The 25,207-nt window shown below is 47.3% G+C and overlaps 1 protein-coding gene across 2 annotated transcripts in view; it reads right to left on the bottom strand.

Annotated features, from left to right (window-relative positions):
• The window catches only part of TMOD1 (tropomodulin 1), an 88,806-nt gene that overhangs the window by 26,478 nt on the left and 37,121 nt on the right, over nucleotides 1-25,207 (bottom strand). For both annotated transcript variants that reach the window (XM_040238618.1, XM_040238629.1), the window contains exons 3-7: nucleotides 21,341-21,497; nucleotides 12,797-12,916; nucleotides 4,329-4,418; nucleotides 3,311-3,441; nucleotides 1,546-1,653 (exon numbers count right to left, since the gene is read on the bottom strand). In XM_040238618.1, the coding sequence (XP_040094552.1) occupies nucleotides 1,546-1,653; nucleotides 3,311-3,441; nucleotides 4,329-4,418; nucleotides 12,797-12,916; nucleotides 21,341-21,497 (606 nt within the window). The remainder of the gene's footprint in view (nucleotides 1-1,545; nucleotides 1,654-3,310; nucleotides 3,442-4,328; nucleotides 4,419-12,796; nucleotides 12,917-21,340; nucleotides 21,498-25,207) is intronic.

The following is a 25,207-nucleotide window of genomic DNA, read 5'->3' as shown; positions in this document are numbered from 1 at the left end:
TTCAGGTTCAGCATCAGTCCTTCCAATGAACACCCAAGATTGATCTCCTTTAGGATGGACTGGTTGGATCTCCTTGTAGTCCAAGGGACTCTCAAGAGTCTTCTCGAACACCACAGTTCAAAAGCATCAATTCTTCAGCGCTCAACCTTCTTTATAGTCCAACTCCCATATCCATACATGACTACTGGAAACACCATAGCCTTGACTAGATGGACCTTTGTCGGCAAAGTAATGTCTCTGCTTTTTAATATGTTGTCTAGGTTGGTCATAACTTTCCTTCCAAGGAGTAAGTGTCTTTTAATTTCATGGCTGCAATCACCATCTGCAGTGATTTTGGAACCCAAAAAATAAAGTCAGCCACTGTTTTCACTGTTTCCAGTCCCATCATGTCATGGCAAATAGATAGGGAAACAGTGAAAACAGTGACAGGCTTTATTTTTAGGGGCTCCAAAATTACTGCAGATGGTGACTGCAACCATGAAATTAAAAGACACTTGCTCCTTGGAAGAAAAGCTATGACCAACCTAGACAGCATATTAAAAAGCAGAGACATTACTTTGCTGACAAAGATCCATCTAGTCAAAGCTATGGTTTCTCCAGTGGTCATGTATGGATGTGAGAGTTGGACTATAAAGAAAGCTGAGTGCAGAAGAATTGATGCTTTTGAACTGTGGTGTTGGAGAAGACTCTTGAGAGTCCCTTGGACAGCAAGGAGATCAAACCAGTCCATCCTAAAGGAAATCAGTCCTGAATATTTATTGGAAAGACTGATGCTGAAGTTGAAACTCCAATACGTTGGCCATCTGATATGAAGAAGTGAGTGAATGGAAAAGACCCTGGTGCTGGGAAAGATTGAAGGCAGGAAGAGAAGGGGACGACAGAGGATGAGATGGTTGGATGGCATCACCGACTTGATGGACATGAGTTTGAGCAGGCTCTGGGAGTTGGTGATGGACAGGGAAGCCTTGTGTGCTGCAGTCCAAGGAGTCACAAAGAGACATGACGGAGCAACTGAACTGAACTGAATCTAATCTGAATTATTTTTAAGACACAGGAAAGATCAAATAAAATTGAACACTGGAAACCACCAATGAAGACAATAGTTTTAGATATGGAGAAACTGAGGACCAGGGAGAGGCAGGCCCTTGTCTACACACTGAGTGGAGACAGAGATCCAACTTTAAGGTCCATGTGACTTGCATTTAAACCTCAACTCCACTTCTCACTTGCTGTGAAACTTTGTACAAAGCAAGTTGTCTGAGCTTCCTCTACCCCACGTTCTTCGTCTGTAATGTGGGGAGCCCTGCACTTCTGGGATCTGGGATGACTGTGGAGATTAACTAGGATAATGTACAGATGGTGCCTGGCTAATGGCTGTTCTGTCCACATTCCCTCCTGGCTCCTAGCCCTGTGTCTTTCACCACATCACAGCTCATCACAAGGGTTCTTCATCAGTGGCACATGGCCAGTCCTGAGGCCACAAATGTCAACTTTCCTGTTTCTATGCCTCCCCCTCTCAACGCAACAGAACAGAAAGGTACATACAAATGCCACAGGGTCATTGCTCCGTGTTCCCACGATGCTGAACTTCTTCACATACGAGTTCTCTTTGAGGGCTTCTGCATACGCCTTGAGAGTGGCTATGGGGATATTCTGCAGAGAGAAAGTAAAGCAGTGACCAACAGTCCTGCCAGGGGCAGGCAGGGCAGAGAGATGGTGCAGTAATTCTCTCACAACTGATGCAACCTGATGCCCAGCACGTCTCTGAGCAAAGAGCTGAACGGGCAAAGGGTTCCTGCTTTGCCCAGATGGCTGAGATTTGGGGAGAACTTTCTGGTAAACAGATTGAGAAAGTCCTCCCTGAACATTTCAGATAGCACCTGTAGTTTTCTCTTTGTACATGCAGAGACCGAAGGAGCAGGAAAACATCAAGGCAAAGGTGCAGGAGAGTGTTGTGCCGAGAGCTCAGGCCTGTGGGTGTGTGCAACAGGCAATGTTGCTGACTTGCTGTGTGACTCTGGGGGAGTCTCTGCCCCTCTCTGAGTTTGTTTCCGTAAACTAAGGTGGGGCATTGCCCTAGACAATCTTTAAGAGACATCTGTCCCAAAGGGTCTCAGCCCTAGCACACACTGGAGGTGCTAGGGAACTTTCATAAAATGCTGATGCTCAGGCCTGCCCTGGACCAATAAAATCAGACTCTCTGTGGGGAGAGGGACTGGGCATTGGCATTTATTATTTTTTTAATCTCAAGTGAATACCACTGACCTAGTCCAATTGCCTCACATGCAGAGGGGAAACGGGCCTGGAAAGGGTGAACCCTTGCCTGAGGCCCCACGGTGAAGGCACAGGGCCATGGCCAGGTTCCCCCTCATCCCACACTTCTCCGAGCCCATCGACATTGCCAGGGTGCACAGTTCTGAATTGTGCCAGTGTCTCCCACGGCACACATGGCAGATAGTGGAGGCACCCGAATGGATCTCGCATTTCAGAGCGTCACTTTAGCCCCCATGGGAGTAAAGCGCAGGGAGGCCAGGTGGAGGAGACACTGCAGTCGCAGGTTTCCAATCTGATTATGCCAGGAGGGCTGGCAGCCACTTAAAAGAAAGCAGAGAAGAAAGGAAAACGGAGCGGGGAAGTGAGGGGCCCACTTCTTAGCTTACATCCACACCCCCTGAGAACTAATCTCTCTGGCTCCCGGGCTGAGCAGGTGAGCAGGCAGCTGGGCCTGCTTCTGCATTCCTCCCACAGCCTGTCCACCCGTCCCTGCTCTGCCTGGTGGTCACACAGGAAGGGTCCAAAGAGATGTGAGCCAACAGCCTAGAGCATGACTTTGGACACTGGGCCAATGGTTCCCATCTAGGGTTGCAGAATGAGGCTGAATACGTGCCTGAGATGCAGGTTCAGGGTTAGGCCCCTCCCCAGGCTTGGGTTACCCCCATGAACCTGGTGGGCACCAGGCTTTTCCAGTCTTGAGATCCCTGTAGCCATATGTGTCTGACTCATGATTTATCTCTGAGAAACTCTCAGTGTTGTGGATAAGGTGGTGGGTTTCCAGAGTCGAAGCTGGGTTGGCTGTGGTAAACATCTGGGTCTGATGTCAGGCCCCAAAGGAAACCGAGATGATGGGCTGTGCTGGTTTATACTGTCCTCCTTCCCCAAAGTTTTGCCTCTATTCCTGATCCAGAAGCACCCAGAGTCCAAGCAGGACATTGCTGTCTGTGTACAGTCTGGTCTGGGCTGTCTGGTTCTGAGTGGACTTGGCTTCCCCCACACTCCCACGACAGGGGAAGTAGAGTGAAGGGGGCCTCACCCGGATGTTGTTGAGATTGACCTCTTCAAGTTTCGGGTCATTGCTCTTTATCCTCTCCAGTGTTTCTTCCACGTCGGTGGCATTTGGTTCTTCGTCAGGCACAGGCTTGTACTGTGTAGGTTTGATCACACCTAGAGTGACCGACAACAGGGAGATGGCTCACAGAGATGGGGCGTCATTTCCCCTCAACACAGGACATCAGAAGGAAGTGGTGGTTGAGCTCAGGGCCATGGAAGGCTGGGCCTCTTGAGGGCTACTGAGGGGAGGGTTGGAGGAGGATGGTGAGGGATTGGGCCAGGAGTCTGGGCCCTACTTGGATAATGCCTCTGCCAACTTGCAAGAACTAGGGGAATTCACTAAACTGTCTGAAGCTTGGTGTCCCCACGGTAGAGCGTGAACAGTCGTTCTACCCAGTGGGTTCCTGTGAGGATAAAATGAAGACTGGATGGGAAAGAAATGTGTAGGCCTTCCAGAGGAAAGGGTAATTGTGCTTTGGGAGCCTTTATTTCTCTTTGGGGCCAAATTGCCAGCTTGGAACAATGTAGTGGAGCAATTTAGACAATGCAATGTTGGCACAGGAAAGGACAAGACTTGTGGAACAAGAGAGGCACCCAGAGACAGACCTGTGTGGACACATGGACATTTATGATCTGGGTGGAGCCCCAAGCCAGAGGTGAGAGGACGGACTTCGCAAGGAGTGGTGCTGGGACAATGGAATATTGATATACGAGAATGAAAGCTTGATCTCATTTCACACCGCACACAAACAACTCCAGGAGGATTAAGAAGTGGAGTATAAGAAGCAAATCTCTGATAATATTGGGATGGGGAAGGCCTTTGTAATCAAGTCACAAGGATACCAGGAGAGTGAAAAGAAGAGGTGGGCAGTTTTAGCTAGTAGAATTTGAAATCTTCTGCAATGAGATTGCAGAGAGTGAGAGGAGGTAGCAAGACTTTGGAGGATCCCTCACTTTTGAGATGCCCTCGCAGTGGGGCAGGGAGCAGGGCCAGTACTCACTGTTGAGTCCCTCCTTGTTCACGATGGAGCTGCTGCCCAAGGCCTGGTAGTACTGCTGGTTGCTCATAAGCGTGTGCATGCCGAGGATAGCTGCGGGGACACAAGGGCCCGTGACGCGCCTCTCAGACAGACAGATTCCCAGGCACAGACATTCCATGCCCCAGAAAGTTTTGCTCTCAGAAATGGCAAGAAACACTTTGGTTTTATTCTTGCCTCTATTGATGTGACTGTCCAATCTCTATCCCCAGCCTAGGTGTCTCTAGTCCCTGGCCTCAGATTCCTAGGTGTCCCTCTGACACGTCCAACCCAACTTGGCCAAAACAGAATTCCTCTTTCTCATCTTCTTATCCTGCCTGTCCCCTGGGGTGGAACCTCAGTCACATGGCACACTTCCTCCCAAATCCTCACCCTCCTGTACAGGATCTCTCATTTGTCCCATCTCCCACTCCATCACCTCTGTCCTGGTCAGGGCCCTATCAGTTCTCGCCAGTGATTCCAGCTGCAGATTCACTGATATGCTGGCTCCGGTCTCTTCCAACCCTCCCCCAGCAGCGCACAGCACAGAGCAGTCAGAAAGATCTCTCTGGAAATGCAAGCCTGACCGTGCCCTCCTCCTGATCAGTCACTCTTTCATGCATTCATTTGTTCGGCACTTACTGAGTGCTAGCATCATGTGTCTGGCTCCGGGCTGGGGTGGGGTGCAGGTGGGGAGAGCGAGGAATAAGAGACAGGGCCTCTGCCCTGTAGCCTACAATCTGCAGGGAACTAGAGACTAAGCAAGTCACAACTGAAAACATAAGTGCAGAGTATGCTGAGTGTTGTAAAGAGAAAGTTCAATGTGTTCCGGGAGAAGAGGACAGAGGGATGGGAGCGATCAGATGTTGGCCAAGTGAAAAGAAAGAAGGTAGAATATTTTGGACAGAGGGATGGTGGGTAGGAAGCCACAGGCCAGGGAGAGAGGGGGAGACTGAAGATGGACGGAGGTGAAGCTAGACCCGTGCCAGAGGGCGCCATGCCCTCACTAGCTGCTTCTGTGGGGCTAGAGAGCACACCGTCCAGGAGTGACCCTCAATCACTGTGCACCCGAGTCACTGGGAATCTTTTGAAACTCCTGATGCCCAGACTACCCCAGACCAAAGAAAGCACAATCCCCAGGGCTGGGGCCAACCATCTGCCTTTTCAAAAGCTCCGCATAATAACACAGCATTGTACATCAATCAAAACTATACTCCAATAAAAATGTAAAAAGCTCTCCAGGTTTCAGTGGGCAGCCAAGGTTGAGAACACTGCCTGACGTCATCCCCCTGAATCTTTACAACAATGCTTTGGAGTAGATTTGATTCAAATAGGCCAGATCATACCTTACAGGGCCTTCTAGGTTGAGATAAGAAGTTCAGATATCTTTTTCTAGGTGTGGCCTGAACTGGGAGTGAGATGGTCTGACTCAGGTTCCTGTTACTCAGGCTGAATGCGGAGCATTGACCACAGAGGGCAGGGGCAGGCTTGTGGGATTGTGAGGCTGGGGCAGTGTTCACCTGGGAGGACGACGTCTTGTAACCCCAAAGCCTGGCTTCACCCATCTCCCTGGGCTGGTCCTGCTTCAGTAGCCGTGTCCCTCGCCCGGGCCCTTTCTGCTCTGGCAACACCAGTGGCCACTGCTCAGTGGCTGCTCCTGCTTCTGCCAACGCCACCCATTTGCTGGCGAGCCTCTTTCCTACACTACCCACCGCTGAAATGCAGCCCACCCCCGCACTGGAGAGTTTTGAGATTTAGCAAATAAAACTACAGGATACCCAGTTAAGCTGTAATTTCAGATAAACAATTAATAATGTTCTGATATGAGCGTGCCCCATTCAGCATTTTAGAACTTTTTCTATGAGAAACTTGTTTATCTGAAATTCAAATCCAACTGAACATCCAGTATCTGATCTAACAACTCTTCCTCCCCATCCTTTAAGTCTGGAATAATGCTTCCTTCCCGGAAGTCCTCCTGGATTCCTCCTTCCCTCTAGCTCTCTCACAGCACCTGGTGTCCCTGTCACAGTCTTAGTCAACAGAGTTAGAGCTATCTGGGTATATGTGTTCTTCCCCTACTGGCCTGTGGGCTTCCAGAGATCAGAGAAGAGTCTTCTCTGTCTTGGACCTCTTTCAGAAGATGGTATTTGGTAAACATTTGTTCATTAAAAAGAAAAAAACTCCCCCGGACATTTCATTAGATGCAATTTCTAGTTAGAGACAACATGGGAAGCTTTAGTGAAGTCAAGAGACCCAAGTTCCAGTCCTGACTCTGCCCCTGATGCTGCTGTGTCCTTGGATAACTCCACTCCCCTTTCTGGGTTTCAGCTTCTCCTGTACAATGAGGGGTAAGACTAGACCACTGGTTCTCAATCACGGCTACACATACAAATGACACAGGAACTTTACTACACCACCAGTGGTCCTCCTGGACAAACTGATCTAATCCCTGGAGATGTGTTTTTAATCTCTGTGGATGATTTTTGATGCTCAGTGGGAGCTAAGAACCACAAGACAAGATGATCTGAAAGTCCCTTCTGTTTCTCACATTCTATGAGTCTTCTCTGCTAAAATTAGACCTGCCTGCTCATCGTTAAGAACTGGTAAGGAGAGAGGCTTCTGCACTGTTTTGAGCTCTGCGGGCCTTAATTTAGGCTGCATCTCCGTGGGCAGACGGAGCTGAGGCTTGATTCAGCAGCAGGTGCATCAGATCACCTGGAGTCACCTTCTGGAGTGGGCTCTTCAGCTCCACCCAGACAGCGGCTCTGGTGGTGGTTCTGAGCTGCTGCTGGGTTTTAGGGTTGGAAAAACAGTTTGCAAAGGTTGCTGGGAATCATAGGAAAGATGTAACCTCAGATGGCTTCTCTTGCTTAGAGTGTATAGAGTGGTGGGAAAATCGAAAATGCTTTTTGTGCTTGAATGATAGCTCTTCATAGTAGTCCAAAAAGAGGGGGCCGAGGCAGGAAGGTTGCAGGGAAGGGCTGGGGGACAGAGGAAGGAGACCTGGACCCTGGACTGAGCCTTGGCACTAATTTGCTGAGTAACTCTGTCCAGATGACTTCCACTTTTTGCGCCTCAGTGTATTCACCTCTAAAATGGATCATGTTTGAGGGATGATCTCTTACCTTTTCATGGGCCTTAATAGCCACATGACAATTTCTCACCGTCTCATAGTGTTTGATTTTTACGAGCAGCATCCAGGACAGGTACTGTCAACCCCCATTTTCCTAGCAGGCTCAAGAGGGTAATGGTTGGTCAAAGACCATTTGATGAAGACCCTCCTGGCTTCTAAGTTAATGTCCTCACCCACACCTCCACATACCAGGTCACCAACTGGTCTAAAGTTCTAAAATTTCCCCTCGACCTCAGAATTCTAAAGACAGACGACACATATTCTAGGAGGTAATGTATATCAATAGCAGCCATAAGAAGAAATAAAACAACTTTGCAATTCAGAGGAGATTAAAGTTCCAAGAAGGTGAGAGGGAGGAGGACTGGAGGGGGAGGGGCCAAATAAAATCTCCGCCACTGAGCAGACCGCCCGGTGGCTCTGAAGCCGGTATTCCCTTCTCCTGACCTGAGGGCCAAACCATGACTTTCTCCTCGCTTGGTTTCGCACACTCCATGTCACCAGGAGTGAGTGACAGAAAAACAGCACATCAACGTTGCCTGCTGCTTCATTCTTTGTAGATACTGGCAGGGCTGAATTTAGCACAGGGGAATGTGATTTCTTAACAAAAAAAAAAAAGTCTAGATCTTCCTCAAAACTCAAAAAGGCCTATTTTTGAACTCTGAAAAAGAACATCGAGTTCTCTTTCTTCACTCTGCCTTGGCAGGGTTCACTCAGTTGGTGATTTGACTCAGGACACAGAGAGACAGCGGCACACATCCTTGGCTCCCCCAGCTGCCAAGTGCGCAGGCTGACTCGGGCAGAAGGCCGGAAGGTATTTCCTGCATCCTAGAAGCAGGTGAGGGAAGCTGGCTCCGGCCCAGGACCTCAGAGCAGTTGAACCAACTACTTCTAAATAAGCCACACTCTGACCCTTGTAGTGTTGGGAGAAGAGATGCCTAAGGACATCAAAGTACAGCAGAAGCTGGGTGGTCTGACTAAGCCTGCCTCTGATCGTCACAGGAGCTGGGGGCACCAACTGCCCTGGGGTGGCCTGGGGGTTCTGAAGGGTAAGTTTGCTGCTAAGTCACTTTAGTCGTGTCCGACTCTGCGATCCCATAGATGGCAGCCCACCAGCCTCCGCCGACCCTGGGATTCTCCTGGCAAGAGCACTGGCGTGGGTTGCCATTTCCTTCTTCAATGCATGAAAGTGAAAAGTGAAAGTCAAGTCGCTCAGTCGTGTCTGATTCTTAGTGACACTATGGACCACAGCCTACCAGGCTCCTCCGCCCATGGGATTTTCCAGGCAAGAGTCCTGGAGTGGGGTGCCATTGCCCTACCCTCAATTCCTTCTTGGGTCCTGCCCTGCCTGAAAGTTCCCCAAAGGTGAGTCAAGGTCATGCCCCTGACGGAGGAGGGGAGGCAGTGATCATGCACTTGCTTGCAGCTGACTCCCAGTGGCCTCGGAGCTACAACTCAAGGCCACGTACCATGGAGTTAGCACGGTCAGGGGCCAGCACATTGCTCATCACCTATGATGATACCGCATGTTGATATTTGTATGTCTCTGTTCTGTCCTCTTCATCACATCCTGGGGCCCCCAGGTCAGGGACTGGATCTGATTCATCCCAGCAGTATACGCTGACTCGTGAGTGAATGCACAGACGAGAAAACAAAGAGTGAGTGAGAGTTCACAGGTCTGGCTCATGTGACACACCTACTGGGTGTCCCCTTACACGTTCCTGTCACAGCCAGGTATCAAGCCTGCCGCACGTGCACCTGTAAAGCAACGGCTCAGGGGGGCTGCCTCATCCCCAGCTCAGAGCCTCTTTCCCCCTGGGACCCATCTCCTGGCCTAGCTCACCTCTACTCCTCCTCCTTTCAGTTCAGCTTTGGTCCCCACCTCATCTTACGGCCCCACCACCTGTGGAGTCCTCTGCTGCACTCGGCCCTTTCTCCCAGGACACTTGCTCCCACCTGTCCCTGCATGTTGGCCTCGGGGGTTATTTAACTTCAGCTCTGCACCGGCAGGAACCAGGCTGCTTTCTTATGGTTAGTCCACTGCAACTGGAAGCTTAGTTAACAGAAATGCTCTGCCCGAGAATCGAGTCGCAGGGTGCAGAGAGGACCTGCAGACCCTGTGCCCAGCACACCCTCCTCTTCGTTCCCTAATGCATCATCCACTCGGGGCTCCAGCTACCACCAGCAACACCCCTAGCACTCCAACAAGATGTCCCGCCTCCAGCGACTTCATCTCTTAAATTGACTCCTGGCTAGGCAGCTCTCCTCGGTCCTTGCAGACACCCAGCTCTCTTTTCTGGAGCCTCAGGCCAAAAGCCCACACTCATCTCATCATCCCCTCTGATCCAGCTCTAGGAGGAGCTGGTCTTTCAGAAACACATCTCAGACACAGGCCACCTTGGCCCTTGGCCCCACCTGGGGCCTGTCCCCTCCATCCCCTCAGCCTCCCAACACCGTCACCTCTCTACCCAAACCCCTGCTTTCATCTGGCCTCTCCCAACACTGCCCAGCCCAGGCCTCAGTGCTTTGGTGTGACACCTAGACCCTTTCCTAATTCCTATCCTCGCCCCGGCCAACTCTGAGATCCAGCCATGCACTCCTCTCCCCACTCTGTGTCCACCTCCCTACCCTGGAAGGCTTTATCCAGGATGTACTGGGTAGTGATGTTGTGAGCAGACCCTAGAACCAAGGTGCCGGAGTTCAAACCCATGGGCAAGGATAACCTCGCTACGCTGACTTTCTCTATCTGTAAAATGGGGACTTCAATAAAACTCACTTCATAGGATCGCTGTGGTCAGTAAATGCAGCAAGGTGTGGAAAGCAACGCCCACAGCAGCAAGGACATAGTTGGTGGTCAACGAATGTTCCACACCTTCTTCCACGGCCACCTTTCAAAAATAGCTGACATGCAACGACAGGCGTCCAAGGCTAGCCAGTTAACTCTGGTGTCGTCCTTCAGCTCCTGCTCTCTTTTCTGGGCATTGGAAGTGTGTGGTATCATGAACAGATACGAGTAATTAGCCATGCCAGCAAAAATAAAGAGGACTAGTTTCAAGAAATCAAGGCAGAAACTTAGCATGATATTGCAGTTCTATTTTGGCATAGGAACTGCCGGTTCTGACAGTGGAGTCATTTGATAATCCCTCTGAACTGCCTAATGAGGAGCATGACGTCACGAGGGTGATCAGAGGAGAAGGACCAGGTCACAAACAGGCGCTGGGGTGAGCCAGTGTGGAGATGCTGGACAACTGTGCCCCCCACCCACTGCCCAGGTGCACAGATGAACCGGAACGCAAGCAAACTCTGAGTCGGGAAGATGGTTTGGTCCTAATACCAGGGCCTAATGTGGGATCTAATGTGACAGGTGTGGGTTTTGATGAGCAAAGCAGTTGAGTATCCTGACCTAAGTGCTGCATTTCCAGGGTCACAGCCTCACTGTTGTGTACTTCATAGTGAAAGTGAACACCTTTCTCTCTCAGCCTTGACACCCTTCAAGCCACTGCCCTTTGCCTTTTCCCAAATGTTCCGCCTCCACAGGAAAGGCTATCTGGGTTGAGGGTCTACACACTGGCTCCCCTTGTCCACTCCTCAGCTTGCTGCAACCTGGCTCTGGTTCCCCGTCCCCCTCTCCCCTAAGAATGTCATCATACTGGTACACAACACGCACAAAAAGCTGGAGGATGCGAAAAGCGTAAGACACTGCAGCCACCTGAGTCCCCTGGCAACAGCAGCCTCACTGGCCTCTGGCCTCACCTCTGAGTCTCCCGGCCTGCCCTGAACCCTCATACTGTCTCGCTAGCTCTTGTATTAGGCTCTGCCCATCTTGATTTGGCCTTGGGTTCCCAGCCCATTCATGATATCCACGGTGGTTACCTTCATCCTATTTCCACTCTTCTCCCAAAGACTTCTACCCTAGCCAGGGCCCTAGCCTCCAGAGCCCCAGACCCCACTCCCACCAGGCCCTCCACCCTAGAGCTTGCCGATACTAATGACACCCACCTCCCTATCTCCAGTGTGGACCCTGGAAGAACTCAAGGACTTTCATATACACCCGCCCCCTCTGTGGGTGGCCATTGGCCTTATTTCCCCTACGCTTGTCTCTCCCTCACTGTTACGGCTGAATTTTGCCCCTCCAAAATTGTTGATTGTGTCCTGCTTTGTCCCTCTACTATGTTGAATAAGGTAATTTCTAGCCCCTTAGAATTTGTAACTGTTTTCAGAGATAAGGTCTCTACAGAAGTGATTAAATGACAATGAGGCTGTTAAGGTGGGTCCTAAAGCAATCTGCCTGGTGTACTTACAAGAAGGAGATTAGGACACACAAAGGGGCCCCAGGGGACACATGCACAGAGTGACAGAGAGATACGGGCTCAGAGGGAACCAATCCTGTGGACACTTGATCTTGGACAGCTAACCTCCAGAACTATTGAAAAAACACAGTTCTGTTGTTTAAGTCACCAGCCTGTGGTATCTCGTTAGGGCAGCCTGCAGACTAGGGCACCCGCCTTCACTAACGACACCAACTTATTCGGAGAAGTGGACTCCTCTTCTGAACTCACAGTTGACCCCATCTTTCCTCTCCCCTTCCCACTTGCCTTGAGTCTCTCCCTATCCCATCCACCCTCCTGTCATCATCTGGGTGAGGGTTAGTAGCCCCCCAGGACTGCTGAATAAAAGGACCAGCTACCCCACTGGGCCAGGGAGCACAGCATGACGGTGGGCAAGCTACAGCCAGAGCCTGACCCCCCGTGACAAAGGGATACTAACAAGTGGGGCAGGGACCAGACAGTAATAAGGCAACAAGAGTAGGTGGTAAAGGGCTCTGGATGCTAGGCCACCTTCTGGAGTTTTCGGGGCTGTTTGTGAAGATCACAAGGAAACACACATGAAGATGGAGGGTGCTGTATGAATATGAGATATGGGGTGATAGGCTCCAAGCCCAGCTCTCTGAACTGTGCAAGTGGTAAAATCAGATGACCTGTTCCAGGCATCTGTGAGCCCCCTGGACCAGAGATGCCGGCAGCCCTATGTCTCCTCCCCTCTCGTCTTTCTTCCCAGGAGGCCTGGGCAGGGTTTGATGCAATGGGTGGTGAAGGGCTTAGGCTGCCTCCCACATTCCTCTGGGATGGGCTCTGAGGTGGAAAGGGTTTGGGTGTTATCTCTATTTCACTCATTTCGGTTCTTGATAATAGGTTTCCATCTCCTCTAGTCCTTTTTAGAAACAGAGAGGGTATTTACGTTGTAATACATCACTCAAGGCTCCCCTGCTGATGCAGGTCAAATGCTTTAGAGGACGTGGGGGAGCGTCAGGAATGCCTCCTACCTGCGATGTCACAGAGTTCCGCATCTGAGGCATTCGCCAGGGCCTCCTCCAGCTCTGGCTCCAGCGTCACACTTTCCAGCACGGGGTCCATCGGCTTCTGCTTGGGGACCCAGACCTTTCCTGAAAACACATGAGATGCCAGTTACACGGAGCGCCACTGCACTGGGGCAGCCTCTGGCGGTGACCCCAGGTGGGCCGTCCAGAGTCCTGTGGCTCCCTCCATGCCAAGATACCCTGAAAGCTTCTCTCTCTGGGGACCCAGTGCCAAACTGGCTCAGAGAAAGGGAATCAGAGATCTCCAACAAAGCACCCCTTATGTTTAAAAAGAAGAACTTTAGAACTTGGTCAGAGGAGACTGCTTACTATTGAAAACACTGGTCATTAATTTTAACAATCAGTAAGTAGAGAAAAAATGCAAAAGAAAAATATAATCTAATGCCAAGGTCTGGAATGCTCTAAACAAGGGTTCTGGTATGAGAGAAAAACTTAGAAACATTTCTAAAGCAAATACATACACTCAGATTAGTAAAAGAGGAATAGGGAGAAACTTGGGACACTATATTTTTAAAGTGTCAGACTCATAACTGAATGAGAGAGCAAAGAGGCATACACGGGGATGGTTGGCAGCTGCAGAGTACACCAAGATGGCCTTTTGAAGAAATTATGGGGCATCCACACAATGGCGATCCCACAAAAGGTTGACGGAGAGCTCTACTCACTAAGAAAGGAAAACGCCCAAGACAACATGTGTGAAAAAGTGAGAGGTTAACAGGCAGGAAGTCCAGGGATCTCCAAATGGAGGAAATAGGCTGCAAGTCTCTTAAAATTCTGTGTTGCTATGATGACAACTGGTTCCACCCGAACTTAACTTTTCTCAAACCTTGAGCTAACCAATGCATTTTTCTTCTGGAAATGTTTTCCTTAAGCTATGTTAATGAAAACTATGTATTTGCTTTGGAATTTGCCTTTCTTCAAAATGGTTCCCCCTAAGACTAACTTTTGGCTGACAATAGCTCAAAAAACCCGTATTCATATCAATTGTTTTATGACTGGGGGATGACACACCTCGGGCCATCCTATCTCAAAAGTGAACATTGTGGGAGAGGGGCCTGGTGAAACCCCGTCAGCCTTGAGGTGTCTTTCTTGTCTGATTAATAACTCTCTGACAGACACAAAACACCTTGCTAAAACTAGCAGGAGGGGCACCCTCTGTCCCTCTTCTGATGTCTATGTCAGAAGGTTTCTCTGTCCCTTTTCATACTTTAATAAAACTCTGCTACACAAAATTTCTTGAGTGATCAAGCCTGGTCCCTGGTCCCGAAGCTAAAGCTTCTTCTTCGGAGATCAATAATCCAACACTGTTCACTGTAAGCTATCAAAAGCAAGCTTACAGAATAGCATAAATTATTTAATTCCGGTTATGAAAAACTGCATGTGTGCATGCTAAGTTGCTCAGTTGTGTCTGACTCTGTGTGACCCTATGTACCCACCAGGCTCCTCTGTCCATGGGATTCTGCACACAAGAATACTGCAGTGGGTTGCCATGCAATCCTCAAGAGGATCTTCCCGACCCAGGGATTGAACCCACAGCTCTTATGTCTCCTGCCTGGACAGGCAGGTTCTTTACCACTAGTGCCACCTGGGAAGCCTGAAAAATTGCATACACACACACATATATCTTTATTCATGCAACATGTTTATTGAGTTGCAATCAACCCTGAATATTCATTGGAAGGACTGATGCTGAAGCTGAAGCTCCGACACGTTGGCCACCGGATGTGAAGAGCTGATTCACTGGAAAAACTCTGATGCTGGGAAAGACTGAGGGCAAGAGGAGAAGGGGGAGACAGAGGATGAGATGGTTGGATGGTGTCATTGACTCAACGGACATGAGTTTAAGCAAACTCCGGGAGATGGTGAAGGACAGGGAAGCCTGGCATGCTGCAGTTCATGGGCTTGCAAAGAGTCGGACACAACTTAGTGACTGAACAACAATTAACAGTTTATTGAGTCCTTCCTGTGTTCTAGGTACCCTTCTTGGCGGTAGGCAGATAGCCGGGAACAGTTTAGTGAAAGAGGACAGGTAACAAGCAAACATGTAAAGATATCAGATATCACTAAGCATCACAAAGGAAAATAAAGTCAAGCAAAAGATTAGGAAGTTCCAGGCTGGGGTGTGGGTGAGGTGGACTCTGCTCTTTGGGATAGGGTGGTCAGGGAAGATGATCTGTGAGCTGGAATCTGACAGAGTGGGGAAATGAGACCCTCAGGTCAGTGACAAGACGAGGACGCCCACTTTCACTGCTCCTACCCAACTGTGTACATAAAGTTCTAGTCAAACTGAATGGACAAGAAATAAATGGTATCCAGACTGGAAAGGCAATGGCACCCCGCTCCAGTACTCTTGCCTGGAAAATCCCATGGATGGGGGAGCCTGGTAGGCTGCAGTCCATGGGGTTGCTAAGAGTCGGACACGACTGAGCGACTTCACTTTCACTTTTCACTTTCATGCATTGGAGAAGGAAATGGCAACCCACTCCAGTGTTCTTGCCTAGAGAATCCCAGGGATGGGAGAGCCTGGTGGGCTGCTGTCTATGGGGTCACACAGAGTTGGACACGACTGAAGCAACTTAGCAGACTGGAAAGGAAAAAGTAAACTTATCTCTGTTCTTAGATGATATGATCTTATATGTAGAAAACCCTAAAGATTCCATACACAAAAAAACAGGGTACAAGATTAACATACAAAACTAAGTGGTATTTCTATACACCAGCAATGAAAAATCTTAAAGGGAAATTAGAAAAATAATTTCATCTACAATAGCATCCTAAAGAACAAAATACTTAGGAATAAATTTAACCAAGGAGGTGAAGGATTTGTACAATCTCCTGCATTGGCAGGCAGAGTCTTTTATTGAGCTACTTGGAAAGCCCACAAAACACTGCTGAAAAAATTTTTTAAAGACCTAAACAAGCAAAAAGGAATCCCAATTTTAAAGATTGGAAGGCAATATTAAAATGGTAATACTGCCCAAAACAACCCACAGCTTCAAAGCCATCTTTATCAAAATCTCAATGGTCTTTTTTGTGTGTGTGTGCAGAAATAGAAAAGCCAAACCTCAAATTCATATGATTGTAAGGGACTCCAATCAATCAAAAAATCTTGATAAAAACAAAGTTGGAGGATTCAGACTTCCTGATTTCAGAACCTACTATAAGATTAAGCAATGTGGCACTAACATCAGGATAGACATACAACACAACGAGGTAGAATTGAGAGTCCAGAAATAAATCCATACATCTTAAGCAAATTGACTTTTGATGAACTTGTCAAATCCATTAAATGGGGAAAAATAGTTTCTTCAAGAAATGGTTCTGGGACAACTGGATATCGATAGGCAAAAAGATAAAGCTGGATCTCTATCTCACACCATACACAAAAACCTAACCGGAAACAGATCAGTGACTGAAGTATCATAGTTAAAACTATAAAATTCTTAGAAGAACACATAAACATAAATCTTCATAACCTTAGATCTGGCAAAGTATTCCTAGATATGACAAAATAGAATAAGCAACTAGAGAAAAATCGATCAATTGAATTTAAAATTTAAAACCTTTGTGCATCAAAGGACATCATCAAGGAAGTAGAAAGACAACATATAGAAGAAGAAAAAATATTCAAAAATCATGTACTTTTATAGGGTCTAGTATTCGGAATATATAAAGAACTTTAACAACTCAACTACACAATCTATTTGAAAATGAGCAAAGGGCTTATAGACATTTCTCCAAAGAGGATATACAATTGCCTCTCGGTATCTGAGGGGGATTGGGTGCTCGAGTCACATATAAAATGGCATAATATTTGCATATACACACATCCTCCTGTATACTTTAAATCATCTCTAGATTATTTATACCTACTACAATGTAAATACAATGTAGATAGTTGCAAGTGTGAGACAAATTCAAGTTTTGCTTTTTTAAAATTTGCGGAATTAAAAACAATATTTCTGACTCATGGTTGGTTGAATCCATGAATACAGAACCTACAGATATGGAGGGTCAGTTGTACAGATGGGCAACAAGCACATGACAAGATGCTCAACAACATTGGTCATTAGGGAAATGCAAATCAGAATTAGACCGAGAGACCTCTTCACAAGCGTGATAATGACTATAACAAAAATCAAAAGTTAAAATGGAAACTAACAAGTGTTGGCAAGGATGTGGAGAAACTGACCCTCATATATTGCTGTGGGAATGTGAAACGGTACAGTTGCTTTGGAAAATAGTTTGGTAGTTCTTCAAAAAATTAAATGTAGAATTACATATGATCTAGCAATTTCACTCCTAGATATATACCGCAAAGAACTGAAAACAGTTACCCAAGCAAATACTTATACAGGAATGCTCATAGCAGCACTAATCACAATAGCCAAAAACTACCAAAATGTTTATCAATGGATAAATGGACAGACTATGGAATATCATTTAGTAATAAAAGGGAATGAATGAGTCTTGAAAACAATATTCTAAGTGAAAGAAGCCACACACACAAAGTCACATATTATATGATATAATTTAGAGGAGATATCCAGAATAGGTAAATCTATAGAAACAGATTGGTGATTGCCAGGGGTGGGGGACGGGGGCATGGAGAATAACTGCTTATTGGGTACAGGCTTTTATTTTGGATGAAAATGTTTTAGATTTAGATAGAGATGGTAGTTGCACAACACTGTGTATATACTAAATGCTACTGAATTGTTCACTTTAAAACAGTTAATCTTAATGTTATGTGAATTTAATAATAAAGAAACAAAAACTGCTCACTTTGGCTATTGACTGAGAATAACCTGAAATGGGGCAGGATGGAAGCCAAGAGATGGTTGATGGTTAGGAGTCTCCTGCAAAAGTCTAGATGACAGATGATAGTGACTTGGACCACAGATGAAGAGGGATGGGAAGTGCAAAGAGAAATGGCCACAAGGATATTCACTAAAATAGGACCAGGGGACCATCTCTCAGTGGAAAGAATTACTTTATTACTTAAAATGTTTACAGCAAAGATCAGTTACCTATATAAGCAGAACAGGCAAAAAACCATCTGGGAGAAGATGTATAATAACTTTCACCAGAGGTGGATCTGGAAAAGGGCAAAATGGCGAAAAAGAAAACAAACTGTGAAAATGGCTGATGCAGTGACTAGGATGAACATTCAGTAAATATTTAAGACTTGAACTTTATTATACTACTGTAGCAGGTGCCTCCATAGAGGTGGTGACTCAGATATCACAAGACTCAGACTTCTTCCCTTCCTTCATCTTACTAGTTGGGATATGGCTATGATGACTGGAGCTTCAGCAGCCAAAAGAACCATGAGGACAAAGATGTATTGCAAGGATGGCAGAATGAAAAACTGGAAAAGCTCTTGATTCCTAACCCCAAGAAAGATGTCTTACCAACCTTGGAATGCCTAACCCTGCAGCTCTACTAAGTAAAAGAAAACTAAATTTTCATCTTAAGTCTCTTTCCTTTTACTTGTTTCTCTAGCACATGGAGCCAAATCTGCATAATGAAAATAACCTGCTTGGAACTTTGTTCTGATTCCCCCACTTGAATGAGAGTGAAGGAAAATCCAAGTTCCTCAAGATTTTGCACAAGTTTGTGGCCCCTACTACATCCTGCCAGATCTTGTAGTGACTGATATGCGATTTCCCCTCGGCCTAGGCTCCCTCTAGGCCTGGTGTGGGGCAGGTGCTCAGCAGGGCTGGGCTGAATGGCCCTGAGTCTGCCTTTTACAGCTGGAATGTCTCCTTCCACACTCTCTCTGTTGAGACCCGCACTTATTCAATATACATGGACTCCAACAATCATCATGTAAATATTTTATGATGACAATGATGCTGGTGGCAATGATGTTAGTGATGATAAACCTTTTAGGCTTGTCATTATTGTAAAAATAGAATAAATTATAGCTGCCCTCTTTGGGTCAGCCTGGCCTTTGATGAAGGCACTCAGGCTCTGGGAGTCTGGAGAGCTGTTCCCGGCTCAGGGCCAGGTCAGCATTCTGCGAAGGGGCAGCAAGATTGGTTGGTGTGCAGCCCAGATTCCCTCCCCATCCCCCATCTCATCTCCAGCTCCTCCCCTGGGAGGGGGAGGGCTACACAAGGGAGCAGATGGCAGTAATGACTCACCAACTATCCACCCAGGCCTGTTCTTGACTCTCACAGCCTTGCTTTCCCCAGTTTTCAGATGTGTAGGTGGGCTAGTGGTAGTTTTAAGACCCCTCGAAATCCAGAGATTTTTTTTTTAATCTTTACCTGCTGCACCTGAAATCACTCTTCAAGGCACAAGTACCTTGCTTAAAACCAGCTTGCAACTATACTCTCAGCCAGGCACACCTAGGCTTTATGGTCCAGGCTCCCTTCCCCTGCCTCCCACTCCAGGATGCCTCAGATCACACAATTTTTCCAAAGCTCTGTGATCCAGATGTCTCCTGGGCTTCCCTGACCTTCCAAGTTTTTGGTAAAATCTGGACTGAGCTCCAACTGCAAGCGCTGGATGGCCTGACATCCTCCGAGCAATGTCCACCTCTCCCTGCTCTTTCATTTTATTATTTATCAGGCAGTTACTCTGTGTATTGGATCGTGCTAACACATCAGGGCATGCCTGCTCAGTTGCTCAGGTGACATAGGGACAAAGCCACAGACAGGGACCCTTGGCTCACCATGCTGACATCCTTGGGGGGATGACAATGGAAGAGGCAAAAAATAAAGAATTACCCAATTAATTAATTAGAATTAATGCTTTCATTCAACAACTATTTACTGGGTGCCTACAATGTGCTAGGGTTTATGAGGTACAGGAATATAACAAGGAACTAGACAGATGTGGTACTAGTACCCATGGAGCTTATATTCTAAGGAAAAAGTCTACAAGATCCATTATGTATGTAATCAATTTGAACGCATTACTTTTCACTTTCATGCATTGGAGAAGGAAATGGCAACCCATTCCAGTGTTCTTGCCTGGAGAATCCCAGGGACAGAGGAGCCTAGTGGGCTGCCATCTATGGGGTCGCACAGAGTCGGACATGACTGAAGTGACTTAGCAGCAGCAGCATTCATTCAGCACCTCTCTCTTGAGCCCTGCTGGGTGCTGCGGGAACTGTGTGAGCAAAAGTGTCTGAGTGCCTGCCTCATGGAGCTTACAGGCCGGTGTGAATAAATTGTTCTGAAGAACACACAAAGGCTTCTGAGATGGAGACTAACCGAGGGGGAGTTGAATGGATGGAATGTGCTAACCAGTAGGGACAGGAAAGGCTTTCCTGAAAGAGGAGACAGTACAGTTGAGACCAAGAGGGTAATAATAGCTGATACTGATATTGCATTCATGGTGGGCCAGGTGCTGTGCTAAGTGCTTTATATATATATACATATATATATATATGTGTGTGTGTGTGTGTGTGTGTGTGTGTGTATAAACTCAATCTTTAGAACACCCTCAGGAGGCTGGTAATAATATTCTTTTCATCACCCCCATTTCACAAATGAGGGAATGGAGGCATAGCAGGTTTAAAAATGTACTTGAGGGAATTCCCTGGCAGTCCAGTGGTTAAGATTCTGAGCTTCCACCACAGGGGGTGTAGGTTCCATCCCTGGTCGGGGACTAATAATATCCCACAAGCCTTGCAGTGTGGCCAACAAACAAATGTACTCAAGTTCACACAGCTAGTAAGGGGTAGTGCCAAGATTTCAGCCAGAGTAGACCCAGCTCCAGTCTATGCTTCTAACCATCACATCTCTTACAGAAGAGGGGAGCCAGCCCTGAAGACAGCATGGAGCCAGACAGAGGACCTGCATTCCAGGCAGAAGGCATCTGTGCAAAAGTCCTAAGGTGGAAAAAAGCTGGGAGTGTCTGGGGAACAGAAAGAGGCCTGTGGGGGCAGCAGGGCAGTGAGCAAGGATGAGCACGATCCCAGAGGACAGGAGGAGGGTTTGGAGTGTAGGGGAAGTTCTGGAAGGGTTGGGTAGTCGGGGTGCCTCTCTGTTCCCCGATTCTGGATGGTGTGCTTTAGGCTGGGGCAGAGAGTCATGGGGGACAGATGAAGGAAGGGGGGCTGCAGCTGCCAGAGAGAGGGGCAGTGGGGAAAGAGCAGGGACAGCTAGGGTAGGGAGAGGGTATCTCTTGTTTCTGGTTGGAGGGCACAGACTTTGTCTGGGCCTCACGTCCTGATATCATTTTAATAGTTCCTTCTTTCGCTTTCAACTGTATCAGGTTTGGGTGAAGAGTAATCAGGACACCCTAGTTAGAGGGGACTTAGGGAGAAGTGTTGCGGGCCTGGTTGAGCCCCAAACTTCACTAAATCTACCTCACGCATTGATGCTTTTGGAGCTGGGCTGTAACTTTGGGCCAGGCAGGGATGAAGGCAAGGCGGCCCAGTCACATCTGGCCCGACATGGGGCCTGGCTTACAGCTGGCACTCAGTGATGCATGGAGGGGTGACGTACTCAAAAGCACAACATCGTCCAGTACCTCGCTTCTCCCCTGTGTAGGGGACCAGATCTTCTCGGTCCTTAAACTCCTTTGCTTGCTTTTCCAAGTGATCCAAGAGCTCCTCCCTTCTAAAGGGGCCTGTGGGCGCCTTGGTGGTCTGATCCTTCTGCCTCAGGCCCGCGGGCAGCAGTGCATTCTACAGTGGTGGTTGCGGGGCGGGTGCAGAGAGAGAGAGAGGGGGAGAGAAAGAGAGAGAGTGGTCAGCTGCCGAAGACTCGCATTTCTCCAGAAACTCCTCACTGAACCATGGGAGCGCCATCTAAGTTGTTCATTCACAGGTAAGGAAACTAACACCCTGGGAGGGGCAGGGACTCGCTGAGGTCACGGAGAGACACATGAGGTCACGGCAGACAGGGGCCGAGCTCGGCTAGGACTCAGGTCTCTTAACCAAACCCGTTCCCAGTCTGGAACATTTTATAAAGGCATGAGGGTGAGGGTCAGCTGACCAGGGGCCAGGCACAGCAGGGGGCTGCCAGAGCATCTGCTGAGGGGGAAATAGGATGACATTAGGGTTTGGATGCATGAGGGTATTTCCAGCCGCTATGTAGAAAGTAGCTGGGGAGAGAAGCAGCCTGGAGGGGGCAGACTGAGTTAGGGCCTTGGATGCAGAATCAGGGAGGAAGAGGCAGGCCCCCCAAAACAAGCAGAGAAACCTGGGCAGGATGGCAGGAAGGGCCAGGCAGGCTGTCAGGCTGCAGGCCCCAGTTGGCCCTACCCACTGCTTCCTACCCTCCTGACTGTCGTGCTCACGCACGCTGGCTGTTAAATATTTTGAACGTTGCCCTTGGAGATGGGTCTCTCAAGAAAGATATCGTCAAGCAATCCCCGTGATTTCTTCTTCAAACATGGGCAGGCTTCTAGGTGTGGGCTCACTACGAAAGCAGGCTCCTAATCAGGGTGGATTTGAATCACACGGGTTTCACTTTAACTCAGTAATGCAGAGATTCAAAGACACTCGTGGCTGGAAAGGATGCTCAGAGATCAGCAGCCACTGCACACGCACTCCCTTCAGGAGGAAACTGAGGCCAAGGGCAGAGAAAGACTTGCGCAAATCTAGAACTCAAATCAGGCTCCTTCCTCAGACTTGAGGGAAGAGGGAAATCTTCTGGTCAGATCAGTTCTCTCCCCCACCCCCGTTCATTCAGGGAGGTCAGGAGGATCCCAGGAAGGGTGATGGGAGCAGAGTCTCACCTCACTTCTTGCTGCAGTCTCACACTGGACAAATCAGAGAGCCATTCAATGTCCCATCTCTGTACCATTCAGTAAGAACATGCACGTCTTCAGTCACCCACTCACACTCCAAATCCTTTCCTAAATGCCCCCTCTGAGGGGAGAATGCTGTCCGGTACATGAAGAGAGCTCTGGGCCTGGCACTTGGGGGGATAAAGCTTGGGAGGCAAATACTACTGTTTGGGTGCAGTCTGATATTTTTTTTACAGGATAGTTTACCACTGTGCCATTTCCATAAGAGCAGTGGGTGCGAGATCAGGACCCTGAGTGTGAGCCCAACTTTGGTTCGAGCAGGGCCTGGCACAGACATCAGTATCAGTATATACCAGGGCTCAGAGAGTGGGGTGGTGTCCACGCAAATGGACTTAGGCCACAAGTCAGGAGGGACATCTGGGAATTGGAGAGGACATTATGAAAGAATGGCCAGTAGGTAGAAAACTGAGCCTTGATTGGCTTGTGGGTGACCGCCAAGAATGTAAGTGGTGCCACAGATCAGAGCACTGATCTGACCAGAAGATTTCCCTCTTTCCTCAAGTCTTATCTCCCAGGTGAGATAAGACTTCCTGTGGCTACCTCTGTGTGTCCACTCAGAGTAACTACATCTACTATAGCTCAGCTGAGGGGACAGCCTACCTGTCCTGCAAACGTCCATCTGTGATTACCCGTGATGAGCAATCAAATTCCTTGTGACATGCTGGCACCTCACAGTTGACCCCACACCAGGCTTAAGCCCTCACTTGGAGTAGTGATATTGCCAGCACTGTGATCTTGGGCAAGTCAACTAACCTCATTGTTCCTCCATTTCCACAGTTGTAAAACATGAATAATGATAGCCACTCTCTCAGAACTGTTGAGAACACTCAATCAGATAATGCAGAAGAGTGCTTAGCACATAGTGCCTGACACAGTGAGCGCACAAATTACTGCTGATTATTGTTGCTGCTCTATGATCGGATAAAATACATTTTGCTAGGAGGTAGGCTACCCAGATATGTAGGCTGGACAGGGGATGTGTTATCCAAATATGTCTTAGAATTCAAAAAATGAATATATACAAACATAAAATGAATTAAGCATGTGAAGCAAGTGGTTCCCAATGATCCCCGCAAGGGAAGACCTGACAGATTCTTGTTACCATGAAGGATTTTGAGGGTGGAGGTGCTGGGGTGCATTCTAGCCTCTGAAAGGATCAGTATTGTGGTGGTAAAACCCCACGAGGTTGTAACTGAGGGGAAAGGGGTTTGCAAACTTACATCTCTTTTTGAATATATCTGATAGAGGCCAGTGATTTGAAGTAGAGTTTTTTCAAAATTTTGGTTTTTGGTATCTACACGAGACAATGGATGTTCACTAAACTTGTGGTCATCGTTTCATGACGTATGTAAGTCAAGTCATTATGCTGTACACCTTACACTTCTATACTGCTGTATGTCAACTATATCTCAATAAAACTGGGATGGGAAAGTAGGGTTTTCAACCTCGGCACAAGAGAGATTTGGGGCTGGATGGTTCCTTGTCAGGGGAGCTGTTCTATGCATTCTTGGCTGTTTAGCAGCGTCTCTGTTCTCTACCTAACAGATGCCACGAGCACGTCTCCAGGTTGTGACAACCAAAATATCTTCACATATCCCCAGATGTCTCCCGGCGGAGGGGGGGGGGTACAAAATCACCCCTGATTAAGAACCACTGTGTTAAAACTGAAACCCATATCATTATAATACGGGAGTAAAGATGTTTTTCATGTGTTTTAAAAATATTACTTATGTGGCATGTTAAAATGTAGTTTTATTTATCTTCATTGAAAGCAGTTGATTTTTAAAACACAAAAACACAACAGGCTTTTTCTAACAATTCTCTGCTTGTTGAATCTTTAAAGTAAATACTGAGAGTATTAGCCTTGTTAGGAGTTTATTTTCATTCCATTAAATGGTACGTTTAGTGAAATATAACATGATTTTCAACTAAAACCATAGCCAGTTGCATATTTTTAAACTCTTGATTATTTATCATTTTAACTTGTTTTCAAAAACAGCATATGATAGAAAAAACAGCATGTGAACTCACCTGATATACAAAAATTAACTCAAAATAAATCAAAGACCTAAATGTAAGAGCTAAAACTATTGAAAGAAAACAGGCATAAATCTCTGTGACCTGGATTAAGCAATGGTTTCTTAGATATAATTCTGAAACAATAAGCAACAAAAGAAAAAATAAATTTGACTTCACCAAAATTGAACATGTTTGTGCTTCAAAGGAAACTAAGAAGTAAACAGACAATCCACCGTTTGGTAGAAAGTTATTACAAATCATATATCTGAGAATGATCTAGTATGCAGAATACATAAAGATCTCCTAACTTAAAATATAAGACAAATAACAGAATTTAAAAGTGGGCAACAGATTTGAATAGACATTTCTTCAAAGAAGATATAAAAAATAAGCACATGAAAAGCTTCTCAACATCATTAACTAACAAGAAAACACAAATCAAACCCGGAATGAGCTATTACACTTCACACCCTTTTGCCCATAAAAAAGATGGGTAAAAACAAGTGTTGGTGAGACTGTGAAGACATTGAAACATCCATACACTGTGGTTCAGTTCAGTTCAGT

This window comes from Oryx dammah, unplaced genomic scaffold, assembly GCF_014754425.2.
Source record: "Oryx dammah isolate SB20612 unplaced genomic scaffold, SCBI_Odam_1.1 HiC_scaffold_1, whole genome shotgun sequence".
Classification (NCBI taxonomy): Eukaryota; Metazoa; Chordata; class Mammalia; order Artiodactyla; family Bovidae; genus Oryx; species Oryx dammah.
The sequence above is the reverse complement of the archived record's forward strand: the minus strand, read 5'-3'. Positions and strand labels throughout refer to the sequence as shown.